The sequence below is a fragment of the Portunus trituberculatus genome, chromosome 40 (genome assembly GCF_017591435.1).
Source record: "Portunus trituberculatus isolate SZX2019 chromosome 40, ASM1759143v1, whole genome shotgun sequence".
Lineage (NCBI taxonomy): Eukaryota > Metazoa > Arthropoda > Malacostraca > Decapoda > Portunidae > Portunus > Portunus trituberculatus.
This window is the reverse complement of record NC_059294.1, coordinates 2,170,812-2,195,000: the sequence shown is the minus strand read 5'-3', so window position 1 is coordinate 2,195,000 and position 24,189 is coordinate 2,170,812. Positions and strand designations below refer to the sequence as shown.

Below are 24,189 nucleotides of genomic sequence, written 5' to 3'. Positions count from 1 at the left end.
TCCTCCTTGTCAATTCTTTTCTGTTCCTTGTCTCGTCCACCTTGCAAGCTCCCTTACTTCGACCTTTTTCCAGTTACCCTTCCTTCAGTTTCCTCCCTCATTTATCAATATAATTTTCATATTTATTTGTCTTTACCTCCCTTCAGCTCTTTATTTTTATTGGTCTCCCCATCTTTTCAGTATTATCTCCCAAACTAGTTATCTTTATCTCACTTAATTTCTTAACTTTTTTCCCTTTCATCAACATCATCTGTAAAATCAATCTTCATCTTCTCATTTCTCCTCGAATTCTTCCCTCGTCACTCCAGTATCATCTCACAAACCAACTGCTTTATCTTCTCTTAATCACTTCACTTATCTCCTTTCCCTGATCAGTCTTTCCTCTGCCACCTCAGAAAACCACGCTGCCCCTCTCCCTTCATCACTTTATATTCCCTCTACTCAGCAGTCAGATAGTTCAGTGTCGAGTCAGTAACATGGGCGTTAAAAGATAACGACGAATTAATGGACGGGGAATGATGCATGGAAATAAGCTGGCTTGCTTTATATAGGGACCGCAACGTGTGGGGTTGATTACTTATTGCAGTATCCTCTTAGGTAATCTTCCAGTTATTATTTCGTCGTGTCAGTATCATCGCATCAACTCTTTTCTCACACTTCTTCGGCCTTCGCCTTTTTTATTACCTTCCAGCTCACACTTTCCCTATCAACACTTTGTCACTACTTCGCTTCTGTTACTTTGTCTCTTCACTATCGTCCCCTTTTTCTCTCACCTGCTATTATCATGTCCTCTTAAGTATCCGCCATATCAACTCTTTCCTCTCACCTCACTTTCATCTCCCGTCCACGCAAGAGTTAGACAGCCAGCCACTCCCTGCCGGCGACGCTCCACAGCCTCGCCCTCCACCCACCGCCGACATCCACAGGTTAAGCCAAGGTCATACAGAGCCCCAAAATCTATAGTCCCCCAGCTGCTGCCGCCCCGACAACGCTGCCTGCTGTTCGGGGGAGGGAGCGTAGAGAGAGAGAGAGAGAGAGAGAGAGAGAGAGAGAGAGAGAGTGGGGTGTGGATGAGGAAGGATGGATGGTAGGGATGGAAAATAGAAGTGTAGTGAAAGAGAAGAGAGGAAAGAGTAAACGAAGAGGAGAAGGATTGGAGATGAAAGAGAAAGGGAATATTAGGAAGGATGGAACAAATGGAGAAAAAGAAGGGATACAAGTGAAGAAAGGATGAGAAAGAGAGAGAGAGAGAGAGAGAGAGAGAGAGAGAGAGAGAGAGAGAGAGAGAGAGAGAGAGAGAGAGAGGAGGGAAAGGATGAAGGAAATGGCAGAAGGAGGACGAAGAGAATAAAAAAAAGAGGGAAGAAATGAAAACAAAAGAAAAAGAAAAATTGAGAAAAAGAGGAATGAGAGAGAGAGAGAGAGAGAGAGAGAGAGAGAGAGAGAGAGAGAGAGAGAGAGAGAGAGGTGAAGAGAAAGAGCTGCACCATTATTTTAAAAGAGAATTCCAGCAACGTAAAGGAAACAATGAGCAGGAAAGAAAAATGCTGTTTCAGAGAGAGAGAGAGAGAGAGAGAGAGAGAGAGAGAGAGAGAGAGAGAGAGAGAGAGAGAGAGAGACCGACTTACTATTACATAAAAAAGAAAAGAATATAAATAAAAAAAACTACACAATATCAATAGGACTGCAAAGGAGAAGGAAAAATAACAAGCCAGAACGGATTAGCGATAAGAGAACGAAAGTAAAAGTATAGAAGAGAAAGTGAACGATGAAAAAAAGAAGAAAAAGAGCTAAACAAAAAGACTATACAAGAGAGAGAGAGAGAGAGAGAGAGAGAGAGAGAGAGAGAGAGAGAGAGAGAGAGAGAGAGAGAGAGAGAGAGAGAGAGAGAAATATGGTGTTAACTTACATATGCGATGGCTTGTGTCTTTGTGTCCCTGACGGAGTGGTGACGGAATGGGGAAGTGTGATTGGGGAGGGGGGAAGGGGGGAAGTCTAGTGGTGTGACGTTAAGAGGGTTAAATGGTGTTAAGGGAATCACAACTAGGGAGCGCCATGTGTTCCTGCATGTGTGTGTGTGTGTGTGTGTGTGTGACGCAGGCCTAGTGACGTGGGTTAAGAAGAGTCACGCCGCTAGGGAATCACCACATACGTCTCTCTCTCTCTCTCTCTCTCTCTCTCTCTCTCTCTCTCTCTCTCTCTCTCTCTCTCTCTCGTCTGTTACTTTTGATTGTTAAACCTAAACCTTTGTCTATTATCTTCACACACACACACACACACACACACACACACACACACACACACACACACACACACACACACACACACACACACACACACACACTTATCAGGCTTCTCATTGTGTATGGGCAGAATCACCACCTCCTTCCCACATTTTCCCCTCTTACCCTCCCTTCTCTATGCCACTTTTCTCATTTTTTGCCTCTTTTTCCCTCTTCATCTCCTCCATTTTTTGTTCCTTATTCTCTCCCTTCTTCCTCCGGGCACTCTCATCTATCTCGTCTTCCTTTCTTCTTGAATATTTTCTTTTTCTCTCTCCGCCTTTCTCGCCTTCCTTCCTTCCTTCCTTCCTTCCTTCCTGTCTCCTCTTTTCTCGTCCCTCTCTCCTCCCCGTTCTTTCCCTCCATTCTTCCTTCTCTTCTGTTCTAACTATTTCTACTGTCTTCTCATTACGTAACCTCATTCTTCGCCTCCTTCCTTTTATTCTGCCTATTTCACCTCTTCTCATCTCTCTTACTTCTTCCAATCTTCCCTGTCTGTCTTCTTGCCAACCGTGCACCTTTCTATCTCACGTGGCCTTGCCCGTTTAGTCTCTCCTCTCTTTCTTCTTCAAATGATTGCAGAGGTATTGGGAAGTAACACTTGTCAGTAAAAATAATCCCTGTCACCCCCCACCTCACACACACACACACACACACACACGTGAGAGAGAAGCCTATAAAGTCGTGCGAATAAGCAGGAAACGGAGTCATAGTGGTAGGAGAATAACAGTAATATTATTTTACGAGTTAGTGTTATTGCTGTGCGTGCGATTGTTACAGAATTCCTGAGGTTAGTTTGAAGTTGCCATCGGATCTTAGAAGTGAAGTTGCCGGTGTAAGAAGTTGATAGTTATTCGTTTTTTTTTTTTTTTTTTTTGATATGTGAATATAGATAGTTAATACATGTACATCTATGACTATAAATTCAGTTATGAGAGGTGTATATGTAATAATTAAGAAATGTTGGTAAAAGGAAGGTAGATCAATATTTGGTATAAATGAATTTAAATTGACATAAAGTTTAAGAGATTGAAAAATGTTTAAATCTATCTGTGATAATCCAGTATAGGCTGTAGAAGTTTAGATAAATGCATATTCTAGTTTAAAGAAGTAGACTAAGAAAAAAGTGTGGCATTATGGTCTTTGATGGAAATACTTGGTCATATTACTTACATTAGTGCTTAGTTACATTAAGTACATATATAGACATTCATTGACCGAGAAGTTGATATACAGTAAATACTGAAATTACATAAAAAGTAGCACATGGAAAAAAATAAACTAATAACCACGAAAACGAAAAGAAAAAGAAAATTATGGACAAGGCTGACAAAAGGTTAGAGAAGCTGCCATGGCGTGTCTGGTGAGCTGACCTTGGCCTTCTGAAGTTTCCTTATGGTATTAGACTAAAAGAGAACCAAACCAGAAGTGCTCCCGTCTTTAAGCTCGTGCGCCTACCTACTTGTGTGTGTGTGTGTGTGTGTGTGTGTGTGTCCTTGAAGGCTTCGGTTCCAGCCTTGCCATAACCAGTATTCACTCCGCCAGTCAAGGACGAGTTTACACTTGTAGGGAAACAGGTGCGAAGTTTGAGTTTATTTTATTTATTTAGCTTTCCTTCTCTAGCACGGTCTCCTGACCGTGAATGGATAACTAAGATACCAATATTAGCAGTAGATGGTTTAAGTTGTTACATATGTTAAATTCTCTCTCTCTCTCTCTCTCTCTCTCTCTCTCTCTCTCTCTCTCTCTCTCTCTCTCTCTCTCTCTCTCTCTCTCTCTCTCTCTCTCTCTCTGATTTGGATACCTTAACCTGTACATAACATTATTCAAGTTCAAAGTAATTTACATGCCCCAAAAATTATCTTGACTATCTGATACGACAAGCACAAACACCCGAAGAATCGCACGGGGCTCCATCTACGTGTTAACAGTACATATTCCCCTGCAAGCTAATCGGCCGTCAACCCTGGCAGTGCTGAGGGAGCGGTGAAGGGTGTCGGGAGCAGTGTGATAAGAGCCTCGGCGCCCGTCATAACGCAAGGTGGGGAGGGAGCGTTCGTGTGAGTGCCAACCAGCCTGCCAGCCAGACATTGATATCTGGTTAGCACGCAGGTGTCATGGGGTTCAGAGAGAGAGAGAGAGAGAGAGAGAGAGAGAGAGGTAAGAAGGCATAAATGACAAGAAAATAAAGAGCATGCAATTGATACTTCATTGATGTTAAGTCAGTGATATTAAAGAGGAAATAGAACTGGAAGAAGGTGATAGTGATGAACAGGGAAAAGGAAGAAGAAAAAGAAAAAGAAGAAGAAAGAAGAAGATTAGTAAGAAGGTGAATGTGAAGATGAAAAAGTAGGATAAGAAAAAAAGGAAAAATATGATGAAGAAGGAGATGGAACAAGAGGAGGAGAAAGAAGAAAAAGAGGATTAAAGGATGAAAGACAACTAGAAAGGGAACAGGTTATAGTGTTAGGGAAGGAGTTTGGGAGTGTAGATTGAGGAAACTGCAGGAGGGAAGACAGTGAACACACACACACACACACACACACACACACACACACACACACACACACACACACACACACACACACACACATAGGGGGAGAGGAAGAAGGTTGTTGGAAAGGGAAGGGGAAGTTAGGTGTGAAGGGAGGGGCCTGATGTGTGTGTGTGTGTGTGTGTGTGTGTGTGTGAGAGAGAGAGAGAGAGAGAGAGAGAGAGAGAGAGAGAGAGAGAGAGAGAGAGAAAGTGGATTTAACGGTAAGCTGTATTGAATGAATGTTGATCTTTAACATTCTCTCTCTCTCTCTCTCTCTCTCTCTCTCTCTCTCTCTCTCTCTCTCTCTCTCTCTCTCTCTCTCTCTCTCTCTCTCTCTCTCTCTCTGAAATACCAGAAGCCAGCATTTACTCATGCTTCACTTTTTTTTTCATATTTAATCACACACACACACACACACACACACACACACACACACACACACACACACACACACACACACACACACACACACACACACACACACACACACACACACACACGTGCTTCCTCTTAATTTTTTGTCATTTTTTTTTTAGATATTCTTTTTTCATGAAGATTAATTGACGTGTGCGCTTCTCTTTGTTTTATTTTGTGTTTTCTCTTTTTATTTTTATTATGATCAACAGGGAGTCTCATCATACATAGATAGATAGACGGGCATACATACATACATACAGACAGACAGACAGACATACAGACACACAGACAGACAGACAGGCATATTATAGATAGCTAGATAGACAGACAGGCACATACAGACAAAATATAGACACAGACTGAGAAAGGCCAAGAGACATATAGACAATTATATTAGTAACAACTTCGAAAGCGGATACATAACGTAGTATTAGACTGACGGACAAATAGACAGACAGACAGACAGCAGACAAACAGACGAACAAATCTAAACAGACAGTAATAGTACGTGAAAAGTATAGAAATAAGCTGTGTGTGTGTGTGTGTGTAATTCACCTCAGTCGCCTGCTGGTCAGCCAGCCAGTCTTCCCCATTACGGAGCGAGCTTAGAGCTCATAGACCGATCTTCGGGTAGGACTGAGACCACAACACACTCCACACACCGGGAAAGCGAGGCCACAACCCCTCGAGTTACATCCCGTACCTATTTACTGCTAGGTGAACAGGGGCCACACATTAAGAGGCTTGCCCATTTGCCTCGCCGCGTACCGGGACTCGAACCCGGGCCTCTCGATTGTGAGTCGAGCGTGCTAACCACTACACTACGCGGTGTGTGTGTGTGTGTGTGTGTGTGTGTGTGTGTGTGTGTGTCGTCGAAGCAAGAGCAGGTGTTAGAAAGGAAGGTTACTTACCTCCGGAAACTGTTCACTTGTGTCATGTATGAGGGCACCGGAACAGGCTTGCTTTCGCCCGTGCCGTGAGGTCGACGACGTGTGGGTGTCGGGAGGCGGCAGGTGTGGTGGTGGAGGGGTAGGAAATGAAAAGTGAAAGGCCCGAGCAAACAAGAGGAGAATACATACAAATAGTAACATAGGCGAAGAAATCTATTGGTTTATAATTCGAGTATCTACATGACTGCTGCTAGTAAACTGTGTGGAGGGTAAGCATGACAGTAGCGAGTAAAACGAAAAATATAAGGTGGATAAGGTAAAGAAGACATTGCCAAGTGTCTGTGTCTTTGTCAGCAGATACGGTAATGTTGTATAGAAAAAGAAATAAATGGTTCCTCCTCTATGTGAAGGGGATGAAATAATAAAAGCAAGTCAAGAGAAGTAATGAGGGGTTAGGTAAGAACGGTTTATAAGAGAGAGAGAGAGAGAGAGAGAGAGAGAGAGAGAGAGAGAGAGAGAGAGGAAGGAGGGGATGGGAAGAAAAAGAATAGAACCGGAGACGTGACGAGAGGAAGTTTAGAGAGAGAGAGAGAGAGAGAGAGAGAGAGAGAGAGAGAGAGAGAGAGAGAGAGAGAGAGAGAGAGAGAGAGAAGGTTTAAAGGAGAAAACAAGGGTTGAGATGAGGTGAGAGGGCAAACAGGTTAATGAGGAGAAGGGAGAAGGGAAGAAGAAAGGATGGAGAACGGAAGGAAGAATGAGAGAAACGGAAATTATTTAAGAACAAAAGAAAAATTTGATTAAAGTGAGAAGACAAACAGAGAAGTGACGAAGAGTGGGGAAGTGAAAGAGGGAAGCAAGAAAGCGAAATAGTGATGGTAGAGATGACGAACAGAGGGAAGGACAGAAAGGAGAGGAAGAAAAACAAAATCAGGAGGGAGGCTATAGAGAGTGAAAGAGCAACAAAAGAGGGAAACCATATAAAAAAGAAGGAAGAGAAGGAATATAAAAAAAGTGGAATGAACAACTGAATAAGAGACGAAAGGAGAGAAGAAGAAAACAAGGAAAAGAAAAGAAACTAAGGTAGACTGGAGAGTGAAAAGATGAATGCTAGAATAAGAGATAAAAAGAGAAGCAAGGAGAAAAGTCGAAGAATGCAAGACCAGTGGTGGAAAAGGCGGAACACAGAGGAAGAAGAGAAGGAAGGAAGAGTGGATATAGCAGTAGTGGGGAGGTTGGAGGACACAGAGAGGAAAGGTGTTACTTTATCACCCTAACCTTCCGCCTCCCATATACCGCTTTGGCCGCGAAGATTAGGTCAAGGTCATCTTTTCGTCACCATTCCAGTTTGCCAGCCACTACCTTATCTAATTCTCTCTCTCTCTCTCTCTCTCTCTCTCTCTCTCTCTCTCTCTCTCTCTCTCTCTCTCTCTCTCTCTCTCTCTCTCTCTCGACTTAGTATCGATTCTCATTAAATTAAACAGAGAGAGAGAGAGAGAGAGAGAGAGAGAGAGTTTTCGTTACTATCCATCAATCATTAACTTTATGGCGTGAGGACTAAACAATCGCCCTCTCTCTCTCTCTCTCTCTCTCTCTCTCTCTCTCTCTCTCTCTCTCTCTCTCTCTCTCTCTCTCTCTCTCTCTCTCTCTCTCTCACACACACACACACACACACACACACACACACACACACACACACACACACACACACACACACACACACACACACACACACACACACACACACACACACACAAAGTTGCTGCTGAGTCAGGCATAAATGGGTAGCTGGTGAAAGGAAAGCCTTGCCATGACAACACTCTTGAGTCCTTGCGAAGTTCTGGTGAAGGTTGCTGGTTGTTGGTCTTGACTCATTGGGGAACCTTGCATTCTACATTAACATATAGTCGTAGCATTATTCATGGGTACAGAGGTGTGTCATCTATTTAACCTTTTGATTGTGATCGCGAGTGTTAAGACTTCGTTATAAATTCAGTTAGTTTAAGTTGAATTTGATTATATTAATAGGATTTTGTTAGTTCCTTTTTTTGTATTCATTATTGAGAGTAACGATGATTAACGAAAGGTACAAGAATGAGAGTGAGGGAAAGTGTAGATACATAGATGGACAGATAGGTAGTTAGATTGATAAGTAAACTGAGAAATAGACAGATAAACATAAAGATAGCTGACGATACATACATACATACATACGTAGATTAGAAAAATAAAGCTTGTTCAACTTTCTGCCTTCTTCAGAAAAGGAAAAACAAAAAAATAATACGTCATGTAGATATTACTTATGAAATGTTCAGCAAAAAGTGGTTCATTAGTAACACCTTACTCTTGTGTGGGAAACGTTACCTGGGCGTCAGGTGGGTGAACTGTATTGAAGACATTTAACCTTTCTATTGTTTCGTTATTGTGTGAAGCTGTTTTTTTTTTTTTTTTTTTTTTTTTTTTATGACTTGCACTTGAAATAATTTGTACTGTTAACTAAGGTTGTCTTTTTTCTTTTGTTCTTTTTGTCTTTTTTGTTCTTTTCTATTTATCTGTATTGTGTTCGAGTGAAGTTGTAATGAATGTAATATGCACTATATGTTGTGGTACTGGCATGTAAAAATTCACCCTAATTTTCTAATTCGTAATGTAAAACTGTGTATATAGGATGTTTTAATCAGGAAAATGTTTACGTGTGTGTGTGTGTGTGTGTGTGTGTGTGTGTGTGTGTATGTATATGTGCATGTGCATGTTAAGAGGGGAAAAGACTCAAAGTATTGTTATTGTTTGTGTGTAAGTATTTTGGAGAAAAAAGAGGCAATATATAGGTGGCGTGGTATGGTTGTGGCTTCAGAGTTCAACCAGCAACCAATAGCCAACAGCCAGGAAGCCATTAAGATTCATGTGCGACATACTTCCTGTGGATGCACGATTAACAAAGGACGGATGAATCATTAAACTGAAAGGGCAAATATGAGAGCATGTTCATGTATGGTTCTTGTCTGTGCTCTATCGGGGTCACTTGCTAAGAAGAGAAAGGAAGCATTCAGGAAAAAAAAAAAAAAAAAAAACGGTGCAGTACATTACTATTAAACGCATACATCGATGATGATTTTGTTGTGTTGTTGTTTTATGAAAGAGGGACTGTATACTGATCTAAGGGTTCAAAAGGTTATGAAAAATATCCACCGATGGTGCAGATATAGTTAGTACCCTACCGTAGAAAAAAAAGGAAAAAAAAATTGAAATTTGTGAAGTATTTTGAAATAACTCATCTTCTGTAGTAGTAATAGTAGTAGCAGTAGTAGCAGTAGTAGTAGTAGTAGTAGTAGTAGTAGTAGTTGTTGTTGTTGTTGTTGTTGTTGTTGTTGTTGTTGTTGTTGTAAGAATGATTAGTCCCTTCTAAGAGACACATACTCGTATTGTGAAGCCCAACAGACACGGGAGGAAGAAAAAGAGGGAAGAAAAGAGGACAAAGTAGTGAGCTCTTGTTGCTATGGTCGGTAAAGGATCACTACTCTCTCTCTCTCTCTCTCTCTCTCTCTCTCTCTCTCTCTCTCTCTCTCTCTCTCTCTGGGAACTGTGTCTCTACTGCTCTATCGCTCTCTCTCTCTCTCTCTCTCTCTCTCTCTCTCTCTCTCTCTCTCTCTCTCTCTCTCTCTCTCTCTCTCTCTCTCTCTCTCTCTCTCTCTCTCTCTCTCTCTCTCTCTCTCTCTCTCTCTCTCTCTCTCTCTCTCTCTCTCTCTCTCTCTCTCTCTCTCTCTCTCACACACACACACACACACACACACACACACACACACACACACACACACACACACACACACACACACACACACACGGCCCGGTAGCTCAGTGGTTAGAGCGCTGGCTTCACAAGCCAGATGACCGGGGTTCGATTCCCCGGCCGGGTGGAGATATTTGGGTGTGTCTCCTTTCACATGTAGCCCCTGTTCACCTAGCAGTGAGTAGGTATGGGATGTAAATCGAAGAGTTGTGACCTTGTTGTCCCGGTGTGTGCTGGTCTCAGGCCTATCCGAAGATCGGAAACAATGAGCTCTGAGCTCGTTCCGTAGGGTAACGTCTGGCTGTCTCGTCAGAGACTGCAGCAGATCAAACAGTGAATTACACACACACACACACACACACACACACACACACACACACACACACACACACACACACACACACACACACTACCCGTATATACTCTGTGTAGGCGAAGTTATGATGGTCGTGGTGATAGGGGTTGGGTGAGGCACGCTACATCTTCCTCGTCTGTCAAACATGAGGCGAAGTAATAAAGGATGCTCTTTGGGTGACCTCACTTGTTTAGTCTGGTCCTCAAGGCTACCCGCTTAATGTCGCACATGAGGAATATCATTAACCCACTAACTGGCAAAGCGGCTCTATCTGGTTTACTCGGAGTACCTCTGTGAGCTTCGGGCCGTGTCACTGGTAGCTAGTAATACTGATAGGTTGTCTTCTCAGGAACTGGTTTAGGTTGCCGTGTGTTGGTGTTACGTATTGTTGGGAATTGTTTTACCATTATTGTTTTTTATGGTGTGTTGTTTTCTGTTCCTTACATGGCTTTGTATACATAACGTGCATTGTTCTCTCATTAGCATTGTTTTCATAGACCCTAAAGGTGATTACTTGGGTTTTCATGGATATTTTTTTTTTCTAAATCTATTGACTGAACGCTTGAAGAGACAGTCCAGTATTGTTTCATTATCTTTTACTGACACTGTTTCATATTTAATTTTATTTCAGTAGGTAGTGTTACAAATTAGTCTTCCCAGCAGTGTTTATGTGTTCTTACGTGAATTTCTTTTCTCTGCAGTGTACCGCCCATGGGCAGTGGGATAGAGGTGATGACGAAGGCGCTGGGTGTGGTGGATGTCGAGATGGACGTGGCTCCTGGCAACACCTCCATCAATCCAGTGTCAGCTGTCAATGGAAGACGAAGCATATTCTCCAGGAAGTCGGAAGTCACACTAAGTCACATATTTGGAGCTAAAGAGTTTCTCAAGCATTTTCCTGCAGAAAACTTTACTCATCTTCGCACACACCGACCTGGGTACTCCAAGTCCTCCCAGAAGGACACTGCAGCCTCAGAGGAGACTCAGCCACAGCACAAATCAGAATCTGCATCCAAGGAAGAATCAAGAAAACCTGTGAAAGGGGAGACTGTTATAGATTCTGAGGCTATCATAGTTCCTGATGGTACCAAAGAGGTGAGCAGCTCTAGTATACCAACAGAATCAAAGGAAATAGAAGATAGAAGAGAAGCCCAAGAAAAATCAGAAAATGAATCTGTTCCCCCTGCTGCTGAAACAGCTGGAGACTCCATTACAACAGTAGCAGATGGGAAAGGAAAGAAGAACTCAAAATTAGATAAAGAGGCTCAACAACATGAAGCACAAGGTCAAGTGGAGAGCAGGCAAGAAGTTGCTACTCCTCTGCAGCCGTCCCTTACTGATATGGAGGCCAAGGAGGAGATACCACATCCCATAGAGGTAGCAGATTCTGTTAAAGTTGAGGCTGAAACAGTTGCAGAAACTCATCAGACTCCCTCAGATGTTGGCAAATCCTTGGAGGAACCCACCCAAGAAACCCAGACCACTGAACCACTCCCACCATTGACAGAGTCCAAGAATGTAAGTGAACCAGCCATCAAAGCTGAGGAGGACCAGAAGGCTGTGGTCAAAGAGGAATCAAAAGCAGAGGACCTCCCAGAAAAGACTGTGAAAGAGCAACTCAATGTGACAGAGAAGAAGGAGGGTGTTGTGTCCACTGAAGCTGAAGAGAAGAAAAAGTCTGCTGTTGTGGATATTGATGCAGGTGATGAAGGAACTAAGAAGAAGAAAAAGCCAAGTGAATCTGAAAAGCCTAAGAAAAAGGAAGCTGTAGACAAGAAAGCTGATGCCAAGCAAGGGGAGGAGAAAGAAAAATCTGCTGACACACTCGAGACCTACAGTCAGTTCACTCAGCGAGTCAATGCTGAGAAGAAAAATGACAGTAAGTTGCTGCTGGATGAATGAGAAAAAAAGAATTAGCCACCAAGAAACACATGTTCTTGATTTATTAAGCTGTTATGCATTCCAGTGAAATATAGCACTACTAACTATGAAGACATTTTTATGAGTTACCATTCTCAGTTTTATCTCACATTTCTTGCTTTGCTCCTCAGTCATGACAAATGGGCATGGAACCAATGGCCATGGGAAGGGATCCAAAGTGAAGAGCAAGAACTATGCCTCACCAGACTGTGGCTCCAAGCTCCTCACGGCAAACCCTGAAGCTACCCATGCCTCCAAGGTGAGCTGTGCTGTCTGCTGCTCATGAAGGGACACAGGCAGGAGAAACATTATAACTAGGCCCATAGCTAGAGGAAATTCAGTACAAGTAGCAAAGATGATAGAGGCAAAAATTGCAAAGAATGATTAGTTCATGTGTTACTCTGCCTGTTTTTGTAGATTACTCTCCTTCCCATGACAAAATTAGGAATCTTGATGTCACTGGGAAGATTTTGATTAGTGATAGCATCTTAGTAGCATCATATAAATGTGTATGTTGTGATTTGATTATGAATAAGACGAACATGTGCATAAATTGTGGAATTAAGAATGGATTTACAACTTAAGATTTTGAAGGAATTTCTTAGTATAGGAAGATAAGTGTAAGGGTGGGATGGAATGGAATGCAGGCTTTTCTGCCATACCTGTCTCCTTGAGGTGGTTTCAGTGAATAGGACAGAACAGACACATTGAATGTTTTCTCTCTTGTTTTTATCACTTATCCAGTTTTGAATAATGTAAGTAAAAGCTAAAATGAATAACTAGAATGATTATGATGAGAAAGAGCATTATCACCACTGGCAGCAAAAATAATATTCTGGTGCTAGGACTCCACTGCTCACCAGTGTATAGGTGAACATAAACTCAGCTTAGATACATTGGCTGTATTCTTGAGAAGAGCTGATACAGGTCGCGTTGCGAGAACAGAGTGTTGCGAGTGCAGGTGTGCGCAGAGGCAGAGATCCCAGCACTAAGGGACGCTGAGATAGTGGCACGTGCGGGCAACAACAATACTTCCTCAATGCAATGTGCATAAGCATACAGTACATAATACATATCTATACACACAAATAAACATACATAATATTGATAGATATGCATAAATATGATATTGATACATGGCCACCATGACAGCCCTCATTTCATTCTTACTATCACAGAGCAGAACACATGCAAGTCACTAAACAATAAAAACCAAGTTAACAATGGAATCAATTTTAAAAAAAGTGAGTTTGTATTAGAATGGTGAGTAACAAGTTTCCTCTTTCCTGCAGGTGATCCATTCTAACAAGGATGAGTACCTGTTGAACAAGTGCCGAGACAAGACGTGGTTCATCATTGAGCTGTGTGAGAGCATCCGGCCCCAGAAGGTTTGTAAATTGTGGATGGGGATGGGAGTGGTTTTGTTGCTCTTAGTGAATAACACCTTAAGAGACTCTCATGCATAGTAGCTTTCATTACTATTTACTGACCCCTTTCTCATTTCATTCAAATAGATTGGATATAGGTGAGGCCTGAACTTTTGAACTGTAGTGTAATTTAAAATCCTGCATTTTATTACAATGTGTCATCATTTTCTAGTTTGACATCGCCAACTTTGAGCTGTTCAGTAACCTGCCCAAGGACATCCATGTGCTGGGGAGTCACCGCTACCCAAGCCGGGACTGGACATCCCTAGCCTCAGCGCAGGGGCAGGAGGGCAACCGTGGTGTGCAGTCCTTTCCTGTAGAGACCGAAGATTTCTTTAAGTATATCAAGGTGAGTCTTGCACTCTTCTCTTTTTTTTCCTTAGTTACATTTAGTGTGGATTTCTGTATTCAGTGAAGGAAGTTTGCAGCTTGTATGTAAACAAAATGTCACTATTGTATACTTAAAAAATTCTGTATGATATTGGAGTTCATTTGAGTGAGTCAAGTTGTTTCATTTCATAGCTGCTTTGGTATTTGTATTCTGCCTTGCACCATAACAACCTAGCCCCTCTCCTGCCACCAGGTTGAGGTGCATAGTCACTACGGCCATGAGTACTTCTGTCCCATCTCTCTTTTTCGCATCTATGGCCTGTCTGAGTTTGAAGTCATTGATACAGTAGAGGACTCTGAGGAACCTGAAGAGGCAGAAATTTTCAGTGAAGCTCAGCTGGATGACAAGAAGGTCAAAGGTGAGGAGCAGACTCTCATTCTCCAGTTATATTGTAGCATTGTCATCTCTGCCATCATATTGATCATAACAGTCTCAGGATTAATTGCTTTGTACAGGCATACTCTGTGCTACAAAAATATGTCAGATATAAGACATAATCACGTGAATTAGCAATGTTTTCATAGCTTTCATCACAGAGGTAAATATTAATTTTATATTTCCATGCTATTGCAGCAATAAATGTTTATTATGAATTTTTTTTTGTTTTTGCAGCATTTTCATGCCTACTGTTGTATGTTAATATTTGTCTCATTCATTCTCTTCCTTCCAGATGAGGGAAAGCCCAGTGTCATCCCAGCTGTAATCAAAAACATGTTCAGTGGTGTCCTGGATGTCATCAAGCGAGGATACCGCCCCCACACCTCCACTAGTGAGTCTGGGGACAACTGCTACACTTTGCAGCCTACACACACTGTGGACAAGAGGAGTTGCCAGCTGGCTGACTCCCTGAATTATATACTTTCCTGCTACCACGCTGAGTATCAAATGCTGATGCAGACATCATTTGTGTCCAACACCGTCAAGAACTCTGGGTTCTGCCGCCTGCTGGCCTCCACCATGTGCCTTACCCCTGAGGTGAGCGACAGTGTTGTGTATGACACTGTCTGCAACAGCAGCTACTTGTGTATCATGCTCTCCCCCAAACATCTTCTGGCAATGTGCTTCATGCACGATGGTCGCATTGTGAACTCTCAAGTGGAGTGTGAGTCTGCTGGCACATTGCTTCCTGAAAACTTCTCTACCACAACTCCACCCATCCTGCCAACAGAGAACAGGATGCCTTCCTATGTGAAGAATGCTAAGATAAATACTTCTACCATCACTCGCACTGATGCCACCGTTCCCTGCATAAATGGTGCGGTAGCACAAGCAGAAGAGGGATGGAGTGACCAAGGCAGTGGTGCAAAAAATATCCCTGTAGAGTCAGTGGCTGTAGGCCAAGAGGAGCCAGTGGCCTCACCTGCATCTGATTCTGTCATTGCTGAACCCTCTGTGCCTAAAAAAGCTAAATCACCTGGGAGTAGCCAGGACCAGGTGGTGAAGGAGGAGGAGCAGCCAGACAACACAACAGAGCTTGAGGAGCGTGTGACGGTGGAGGGAGGAAGCATTGTGGGGGTGGAGATTACCGAGGAAGAGAGTGTCAAGGAGGAGGAAGAAAAACATGAGGAGGAACATCCACATCCTGTCACACCCTTACCAGTGGAGACCAAGTTGTCCTCCACCTCACCCACCAACAAGGAGTCAGTGGTGGTGCGTCTCTCCAACAAAATCAAGGTAAGCACCATTTTTCAGGAGTTAAGGTACTCACTTAGCTAATATATTTTAATTTCACTTATTCACCATCTCTATTCAGTCTTGAATATTTGTCTATGTATATACAACTGATATTCATTCCTATGAATTCCTATCAGGAAATTATCTTGATAGAAAACTTTATTTTTCACATCTTTTTCATTTCCTACATGCATGTTCTAATCATCTTGTCTTGTTTCCATTCCTCTCACATATATACCTGCATTATTGTTCTCTCCCATTATTCTTGATTTTTTTTTGGAACCACCACTCCTGTCATCTAATTTTTTCAATGAAGCTAGACTATTTTAGTATGTTGCATTTATTCATTTAATCTTCTCACATTTCATTCATTCACTCTTACTTGCATCACTTCACTCTGTGGCTCTCACTTGCAGGCACTGGAATACAACATGTCCATCAGTAGCCAGTACCTGGAGGAGCTGAGTCGTAGGTACAAGAGCCAGATGGAAGAGATGCAGCGCCAATTCAACCTGACCATCGCTGCTCTCAATGCCACATCCCGCCAGGCTTTTGAGCGTGACCAGCACCATCAACGAGACATTGAGATGTTGGAGGAACAGCTGGCCAGTGTCACTGCCATCCTGAGAAAGCTAGTGGAGGAGAGAGAGAGTCTGGCACACACTGTGGTGGAGCAGCACTTGCTCCTCATGGTGGTGGAGGTGGTGGTTCTGTGTGTGGTGTTTGTTCTCTGCTACAAGAGGACCACTCGTCACAGACTGCTGGAGCTGGAAGGACAAGAGAGAAGGGCTCAGGTGTGTGTGTGTGTGTGTGTGTGTGTGTGTGTGTGTGTGTGTGTGTGTGTGTGTGTGTGTGTTTATACAAATAGTAAACAGTTTTTGTTTGCATAAGTTTATATATATAAGTTAGATTTATAATAATACATATTTATAAAGTTTTATTCAGCAGACAACTTGCTTTCTGAATTCTTATGTAACATTATATTTAAAAGATATAGATATGAAGTGCTCTATAGTTTCCTAATCATGTAGCATGCCAAATCAACAACATAGTTATGTTGAAGGACTATACAGGGCAGGGTGTAATTGTTAAAACTTCTTCCACAGACTCCAAGTGAAGACCCATCAGACAGACAGGGACTGGGTGGCAGTAACAGCCTCAGTGGTTGGACAAGAGGCAGAGTCCGACGGCGGTCAGTGGATAGCATTACACGGGAACGCTCATCAAACCAACGTCGCTGCCGCCGTCCCAGCGAGGAGGCACTCAGGATATCTGGTGAGTTGCTTGTTGCACACACTGGCTATGTGAGACTGGTTTAGTATGTACCACAGTATGAAGTGGTTAGGTTTTATGTTACTAAAGACTGTACACATCCTAGCTGGCCAGATTTGTTTGTAGTAGCTTTCCTCACTGAGTGGTTCCTTTGTTCCCAGGCACGTATGAAGACCTCCTCATCATTGAGCCGGCCATTCCCATCATGGTTGACTCAGTCAGTGATCGCAAGAAGAAGAGGAAGTCAAGCAATGGAGTGCTCAAGCGTTCCAAATCTAATGCCAGTATTGTTGAGAAGTCTTGCAACTCCTCTAAAAGATCTCAACGTTTGGAAAATTTGGATGTATCCAGTGCTGGAGTGTTATTTTGTGGGGATCAGGTAGAGACAAAGGGAGCTTCTAACAACCTTCAGGTTGACCCTGCCAGTCTACAGTTTTCAGGGGACACAGTTGACTCACCAGTCAGTGCAGACATGAACTCTCCCAGGTCCTATGTTGAAGAGGTTATGTCTGCACCCCATCCTCACAATGATATTAATGCAGTCACCTTGAAGAAACATTCAACTAGTTGTTCCCAGATATCTGAAAACTTGAATAGAAATTGGGGAAAGCTTACCAAATCCCATTCCTTAAATTACTCCTCTGAGAAACTTAGAAATGGTGCAGAAAAAAAGAAAAAGAAATTGAAAAAGAGGAATACAATTCAAGAAAGTCCGCAGCCATATAGTCATGAAGCAGAATTGTATCCAGAAACAAACAGGACCTCCTATAATGGCCTTAGTGAACATAACCCAGAGTATTATTATAATGGGCGAAGCAGTGTCCACTTCAGTGAAACATCTGATGCTCTCGGCAACCATATGTTCAGTTCTGATGTTACCAATGGCAGTAGTTATATTAATGGGGACAGTTCACAAGATCTAGGTTATGTAGGAAGTGAATATATGCATTCTAGTAGCTATGTGACAAATTTTTCTGAAAAGCGAAGAACTTCACCAGCAGCCAAAGTCAAACTACGTTCAGATAACTGGGAGTGGTATTCACTGCATCATTTTGGAAGCAGCAGTGAAACAGTTAGCACCTGTAGTGACTCTAGTGGTAAGACCCGGAAAGGCAGACACGATGAAGTGCCACACACTCAAGATCAAAGTGACGACAAGAAGGTAAAGAAAAAGAAGAAGGGCAAGTCCAGGGCACCGGTTCTTTTAGAAGAAGAAACCAATGGTGGGACATGACCGCCTCAGCTGTGCCCTCAGTGCCATTGTATTGTGTTCTTAGCCTGCTGATGGCATGCTGGAGGGTGACGGTTGTGTCCAGGCATTGCTGCACCACAGGATGCCTCCCTGACCTCTGCTACATGTGCTCCAGGGAAAACAAGTACCATAGTAGTACTACTCTTTTGTGGGAAAGTTATTAATTTATTAGAATTATAGAGTCATCTCGACTTGCAGGTAGATTCCTGTGAAGTGTTAGTCATGATTGTGCATCCAATGCACATTTTTTTTTTTTTTTTTTTTATAATAAAAGTTGATTAAAATATTTACTTTTAAGTAATCAGATGTGAGTACTTCCAGAGTGGTTTGTTCCACAAGTTTGATGCAATGTTATATCTGTTGATAGTCATGCAATGTGTCTTGAGTCACTTTGTGTTATGTTAGGGATGTGTTGGTGCTGTTAAGTGTACTCCAGTATAGTGTTATCAGTAAGGATATGCCTATTGGGTCAGTCCTAGAGTGTCAGTAACTTTTATTAAGTTTGTCCCAGTGAAGTATCACTAGATCAAACGTTAGGGATTGGCTTAAAAGTTCCTTTTGACTTACAACTTCATCTACTCCTTAGAATTTTACATATAAATACTTCCAGTCTTCAAATGAGGGACTTTGTGAGTGAAGTCACTGTGTTATAGTGAGTAGTCACACATTCACAACACTACTGGTGAAATTGGAAGGTGATGAGAGTATCTGATTAATGTTTTGCTGGAAAAATTGATAGGTACTACTAGTGAATGTACTTATAACTAAACACTGAATGATTGAACTGATCATATTGTGTCACCATCATTATAGTACATACTACTGTGTTAGGAAGGCTTGCAGTGTTGGAAGTAAGGTGACAGATTCATCAAATGAGACAAAGTAAAGAGAAATGCAGTAAGATTGTTAAAACTAAACTCAAATTAGAATGAATAATTGAAAGTAAAGAATTTTATACTGAATGGTAAGGGAAAGTTATTGTTGTCTTTATCTTGTTTTAGAGATAAATTAATCTTAAAAGTGAAGGATTGCTATTGTATTTGGAATCCCAGTCTTGAGTACATTAAGGAGACAAGTGGAATTCTTGTTTTATTCATCTAAACTCTGTACTCTGGAGTCAGAGTGATATAATCTGTCCTGACAGTAGGCACCTCCATCCATGTTGTGTAACACTGTTAGGGCTTGTCTCTGAGGGATGGCTGCAGTGTTTACAGTCTTTATGGATTTATGTGCTGGGTTCTTTATGTTAGGTGTTACTGTTTTGTAGAGAGAGGAGGGCAGCTTCATGTACAGGTATATAGATTTGAGGACTTGAGGATGGCCAGTACTGTGTATTGCTGTGAGTTGCAACTCATGTCCATAGCATACGTAGATATAGAAGTGTCATGGTATTCTTTGAACATAGAAGCACAGTACATGGTCTCCCTCACTTAGCTTAGAGAAAGAAAACCACTTAGACTGGATTTGATGTTCACTGTATTCAGTGGAAGAGCTTCAAGACTTTATAGATGCTTAATCAGTGAGGCTGTAGGATGGTGGCAAGGTGTTAGCCTGACCTTACGAAGTACCGAGTGTCCTTGCCACTGATGCCTGTCCTTAAACTGTGATGAGACGTTTCTGATCCTAGGTTTTTTGTTAGTATGATTAAATGTTTATTAAGTACGTACTAGTAAGTTGGTCTTCATATCAGAGAACCTAAGCTCTAGTGTGAGTGTTAAAACTTTATTAGGAGTTTCTGAGCCTTGTCGTTCAAAGTGTACAAGTCCCTAGCAGGAGTGTACAGACAGGGCATGACCGTAAACTAGTCACATGCAGTATGTTTCCAGTATACTCTCATTTTGTTAGGTATGGCATTATATGTATATAAGGTGGACATATTTTTTCACTGTATTTATAGGGTTTAATTTATGATGTAAATACAGATATTCTGATATGTTTGAGAGAGAGAGAGAGAGAGAGAGAGAGAGAGAGAGAGAGTCATGCAGTGTCTGGGTGGATGATAGTCAGTGCAGGGCTCTGTGAACATTTTTTTTCTCCTCAGAACAGAGTCACAAGTACTTGGCAATGACACTTTGCAGAGAATTTCACAATTACTTGGGCAGTGCCCTAGCAAATAATTTTCACTGTGCACAGCAGTTTCACTAGATGAAGATTCTTGCTCTATATTTCACTAATACATGCCTTCAGCTTACTAACCTCATGTAGAAAATGACTGAGTCATGATGAAAGCTTGTTTATGCTTGGTTAATAGTAAGCTGCTGCTTTGAGGTCAGTCATGAATAGTGATTGCCATGATGTCTAAAGACTTAAGAATTTATGAGAAATGGCTTGGTGTTAATTGAGGGGCAGAGTTTGGAATGAGAGCAATAGGACAGTGATGACAACAGACATGTTACATTGGTTTGGTCATGTTCAAAGAAAGGACTAGAAAATTCTGAAAATCAGGGACATGGATACGTATAGAATGTATAAAACACAAGAGGAAATCATAAGGAAGGATCTAGGAATGTTGCTCATGGTGTAGAGGCTGGATGAGGTACCTCTGTGTGATAAAGGCTGACCAATGTAAAGATGGAAAGTGAACCAAAATAAAATACTTGTGTTGTGAAAGATGACTTACAGGGACTGAGTGAGAGAACTGGGAACCCCCTCTTCAGTATGTTCCTTCCTATAATGAGAGAGGCAAAGAGAGAGGAATAATCAAGTTCTCTCCTAACCTTGACATACACACTGATATCTTGGCTTGGTTGATGTATTTTATGAGAGTTGTTGGCCTGGTTTCCATGAAGATGTGCAGAACATTTTGAGTTGTTCTTGCTAACTGCATGTGGTGCATAATGTGTTTATGATTTCCATTTAATTTTGAGGAATGTTAGTAACAGAATGGTGGTGTACCTAACTATACTAATTGTGAATGTAATGACTCAAAACATGCCAAACTGATGTACTGTCTGGCTTTCTCATTCTGTACTTATGTTGGAGGATGTGAAAAAATTATGGATAGTATCATAGATCAGGCTTAGCAGTTCTTTGCTTTGATCTGCTGCAATAGAGCAGTCATTTTGTGGCAGAAAATTCTGAGCTTAGGGCAGTACAGTGTCTTGTTAGGAATTATTAGTAGCTTCATTTCTGAGTTGTATCACGTTGGCCTTAGTGTGTGTCAATTATGGATATGGTGTTATAGATTTTGAAGTGTGTTATTTAATGGAGGAGGCAGTTTGTTCATCTTTTGTCTTCTATTGAGTTAGCTGGTGATATCTGTGATTCCGAGGATGCTCCGTATCAGAATGCATTCCTCTATTCCTCGCCATTCACCACACCTTGTCCAGTCCCTGTCCACATAACCTCTTCCCTTGCTCATCTATCTCGTTTCTCTCCCCTTTTTTTTTTTTTCAGTCCTTTGCATGAACTAAGAAATAACTAAGAATATTTTTAATTGTCACTATTGCTTTAATAAATTAGTTATAAGCGTGAATTTAGCTTGTGTTGAGTCTAAGATGCATGGCAACTGTGACTGAATGAAACATCTTCCATCATCTGTCCCTGTCTGTTTTTATATTTGTTATGATCTGCAAATGTCACATCAAACTGCACTCACATTCACCCAGCAAATTGGAAGTGAAAGTGAAATCATGGAAATAATTGTGTTTCAAAGATTATATATATATATATATATATATATATATATATATATATATATATATATATATATATATATATATATATATATATGGCTGGAATACCACGGGCCTCTTGAGCGATATATTTTTTTCCGATATATTTAATTTGCGTCAGCTGTGACTGATGAGGTTCGTACACGATGTAATGCACAGTGAAGACTACGAGTGTCTGAACAACCCCACATATACCCCAAAATTGCCTCCAATGTGCTGTCAACGTGTGCGGCAAATGTGTTTCTTTCATTAAATTTTAAACATTTGGCTTCCTTGCTGTGTGAAGGAGCCGGCTAGGAGTGTTGTTATGTGTGCGAGTGAACCCGCGAGGAGACCAGTGAGTCCACGTGTGTTGTGTTGACGTTGGTGTCGCGATGTCGTTTGTCGGAGGTTGTTGTCTGAAAACTTATCGGCGAGTTGCTGGAACAATACATAGGTAGGTAGGCGGCAATCTTTCATTTTTATCTCATATAGTGGAAGGGTTGTTTGTTACCAGAAACTGTGACACCAGAAGTAGGATATCCATCAGTTATGGATTCCTACCTCTATATTTTTCTCATATTTTTCTTTTAAATATAAAGTACCAATAAAAAATATCAACGATATATTGTTTTGAATAGCCTGCAAGTATGTAGTAGAGAAAATGCATAAACTGAAAGTTTGGTTATCGCCATCCACATCAGGTAGGTGATATTCAATTTATTGCAACGTTAATGCTATGTAAATACAAGTGTCATAATAAAAGATTGTTAAAAGACTAATGAGTCTAGAATTAAACACATATGCATGATTGGAAATACACACAACTCGTATAAGACATGCGCATCCTGTTACAACGCTGTGTCAGTGTTATGACATGTGAGACTCGGTAGCGTAGTGGCCGCGGCTCTGCCAAGGGTGAGGGGATATAGCCCAGTAGCCACCACCCTGGTGTCATCGTCCTGCCGACGTCCCGAGGACGACCAAGGTATGCTGATGCTTTTCTTGTTGAGATCAGTTTTCCTAGTGCTGCGCGGGGACGGTCGGGGAACTCCCGAGCCAGTGTGACGTCTCGCTCCGCCTCCTTTGTGTTTCCCCAGGACTGCCCCCTCGTCCACCCTGGTGCCCGCGGCTGCCACACAGCCGGGCTGGTTGACCCAATCTGTACCTGAGCTTGTATCTGGTATGCGGGGAAACACACGAGACTATAGCTGCTGGAAATCCCTGTTGGCTTTGAAATACTATCACTTCAGTCGTGCCAGAAAATCCAAAGCCAATATCTGTGTGGATGGCAAGGTGGCGGTGTGCGAGTACTTTTGGGTGGAAGGAAGGAATTGCAAATGTTTATGATGAGTGTTGTCAATCAGTGTTAATGAAAATAAACCACCTTAGAAGCATATAGTAATTGTGCGTCTTATGTCTTATTCAATTACCGCGTGATGGTCCGTTTCTCATTAAAATTTTAGCATCGTGTGAGTGTACGACGATTTGTTTATTGGAAACAGGTTTACACACACACACACACACACACTACGTCACTGGCTACCACAACTATGATTATAGTTTCAGTTCTATTTTGGAGGTGATGATTAATGAAACTCCTGGAACAAATTGAGATGTGTGCACGAGAAGTGTGTGTATGTGTATGGCGGCGGATCGGGGCGTCCTTCGTGGTTTAGTCATTAGAGGAGCCGCGGCCAAGTGATTGACGAGAACGACATTACAAGCTTAATTGGACTAACAATTGTTCGCCATAACGTTAAATATCATAGATATCCATTGACATTATTCTATTATTATTAACTTAACCGAACTAACATTACACATAGATATGACAAGCATATTAACATAAAATAATACTAACATCACGAAGTCACATAATTAAGCCTATATGAGGTATCACAAGCTTACCTGGCAAAACATTCCTTATTCCGAAACATTTAGCCGCTCATCTCGACATCTTTCAACAGGGTCTAGTAAAAGATATTGGTATTTCCAAACGCATTTTTATCGTCAATTGGTTTGAAAAATACCAATAGGAACCCGATCAAGTACATCCGTGGCCTTAAGACTTGAGGGAACAAAGCGTAATAAGAACACAAGGGAATTTTAGAAAGCTTAGATGTATGTACTTAAGGTAATGATATTTGTGCAGATATCTCTTGCATTGAGCTGAAACAATATTGCACACAACATTTACCTGTATCTCTGCATATTTGCACCACTGATCCGAGAGTCTCCCGTCAAACCTGTCTTTGTGAAAATGGCTTGGCCTCACTAATCATCCTGCAGGGAGCCAAGGCGAACGCTCATGATACACTCCACGAACCCCTAGT

The 24,189-nt window shown here is 41.7% G+C and overlaps 1 protein-coding gene and 1 long non-coding RNA gene across 4 annotated transcripts in view; one reads left to right on the top strand and one right to left on the bottom strand.

The window, feature by feature from the left end:
* Positions 1–22,477, top strand: part of LOC123515808 (SUN domain-containing ossification factor-like) — a 102,275-nt gene extending 79,798 nt beyond the window's left edge. For all 3 annotated transcript variants that reach the window (XM_045274641.1, XM_045274642.1, XM_045274643.1), the window contains 9 exons: positions 10,966–12,143; positions 12,316–12,443; positions 13,477–13,572; positions 13,784–13,960; positions 14,195–14,360; positions 14,673–15,676; positions 16,093–16,470; positions 16,783–16,951; positions 17,110–22,477. In XM_045274641.1, coding sequence (XP_045130576.1) covers positions 10,966–12,143; positions 12,316–12,443; positions 13,477–13,572; positions 13,784–13,960; positions 14,195–14,360; positions 14,673–15,676; positions 16,093–16,470; positions 16,783–16,951; positions 17,110–18,182 — 4,369 coding nt within the window. In that variant the 3' untranslated portion in view covers positions 18,183–22,477. The remainder of the gene's footprint in view (positions 1–10,965; positions 12,144–12,315; positions 12,444–13,476; positions 13,573–13,783; positions 13,961–14,194; positions 14,361–14,672; positions 15,677–16,092; positions 16,471–16,782; positions 16,952–17,109) is intronic.
* Positions 22,478–22,558: 81 nt separating this feature from the next.
* Positions 22,559–24,189, bottom strand: LOC123515810. Its single transcript, XR_006677990.1, has 2 exons — positions 24,054–24,189; positions 22,559–23,033 (listed from the first exon to the last, which is right to left on the bottom strand). It is a non-coding gene; the product is annotated as an uncharacterized LOC123515810 (long non-coding RNA).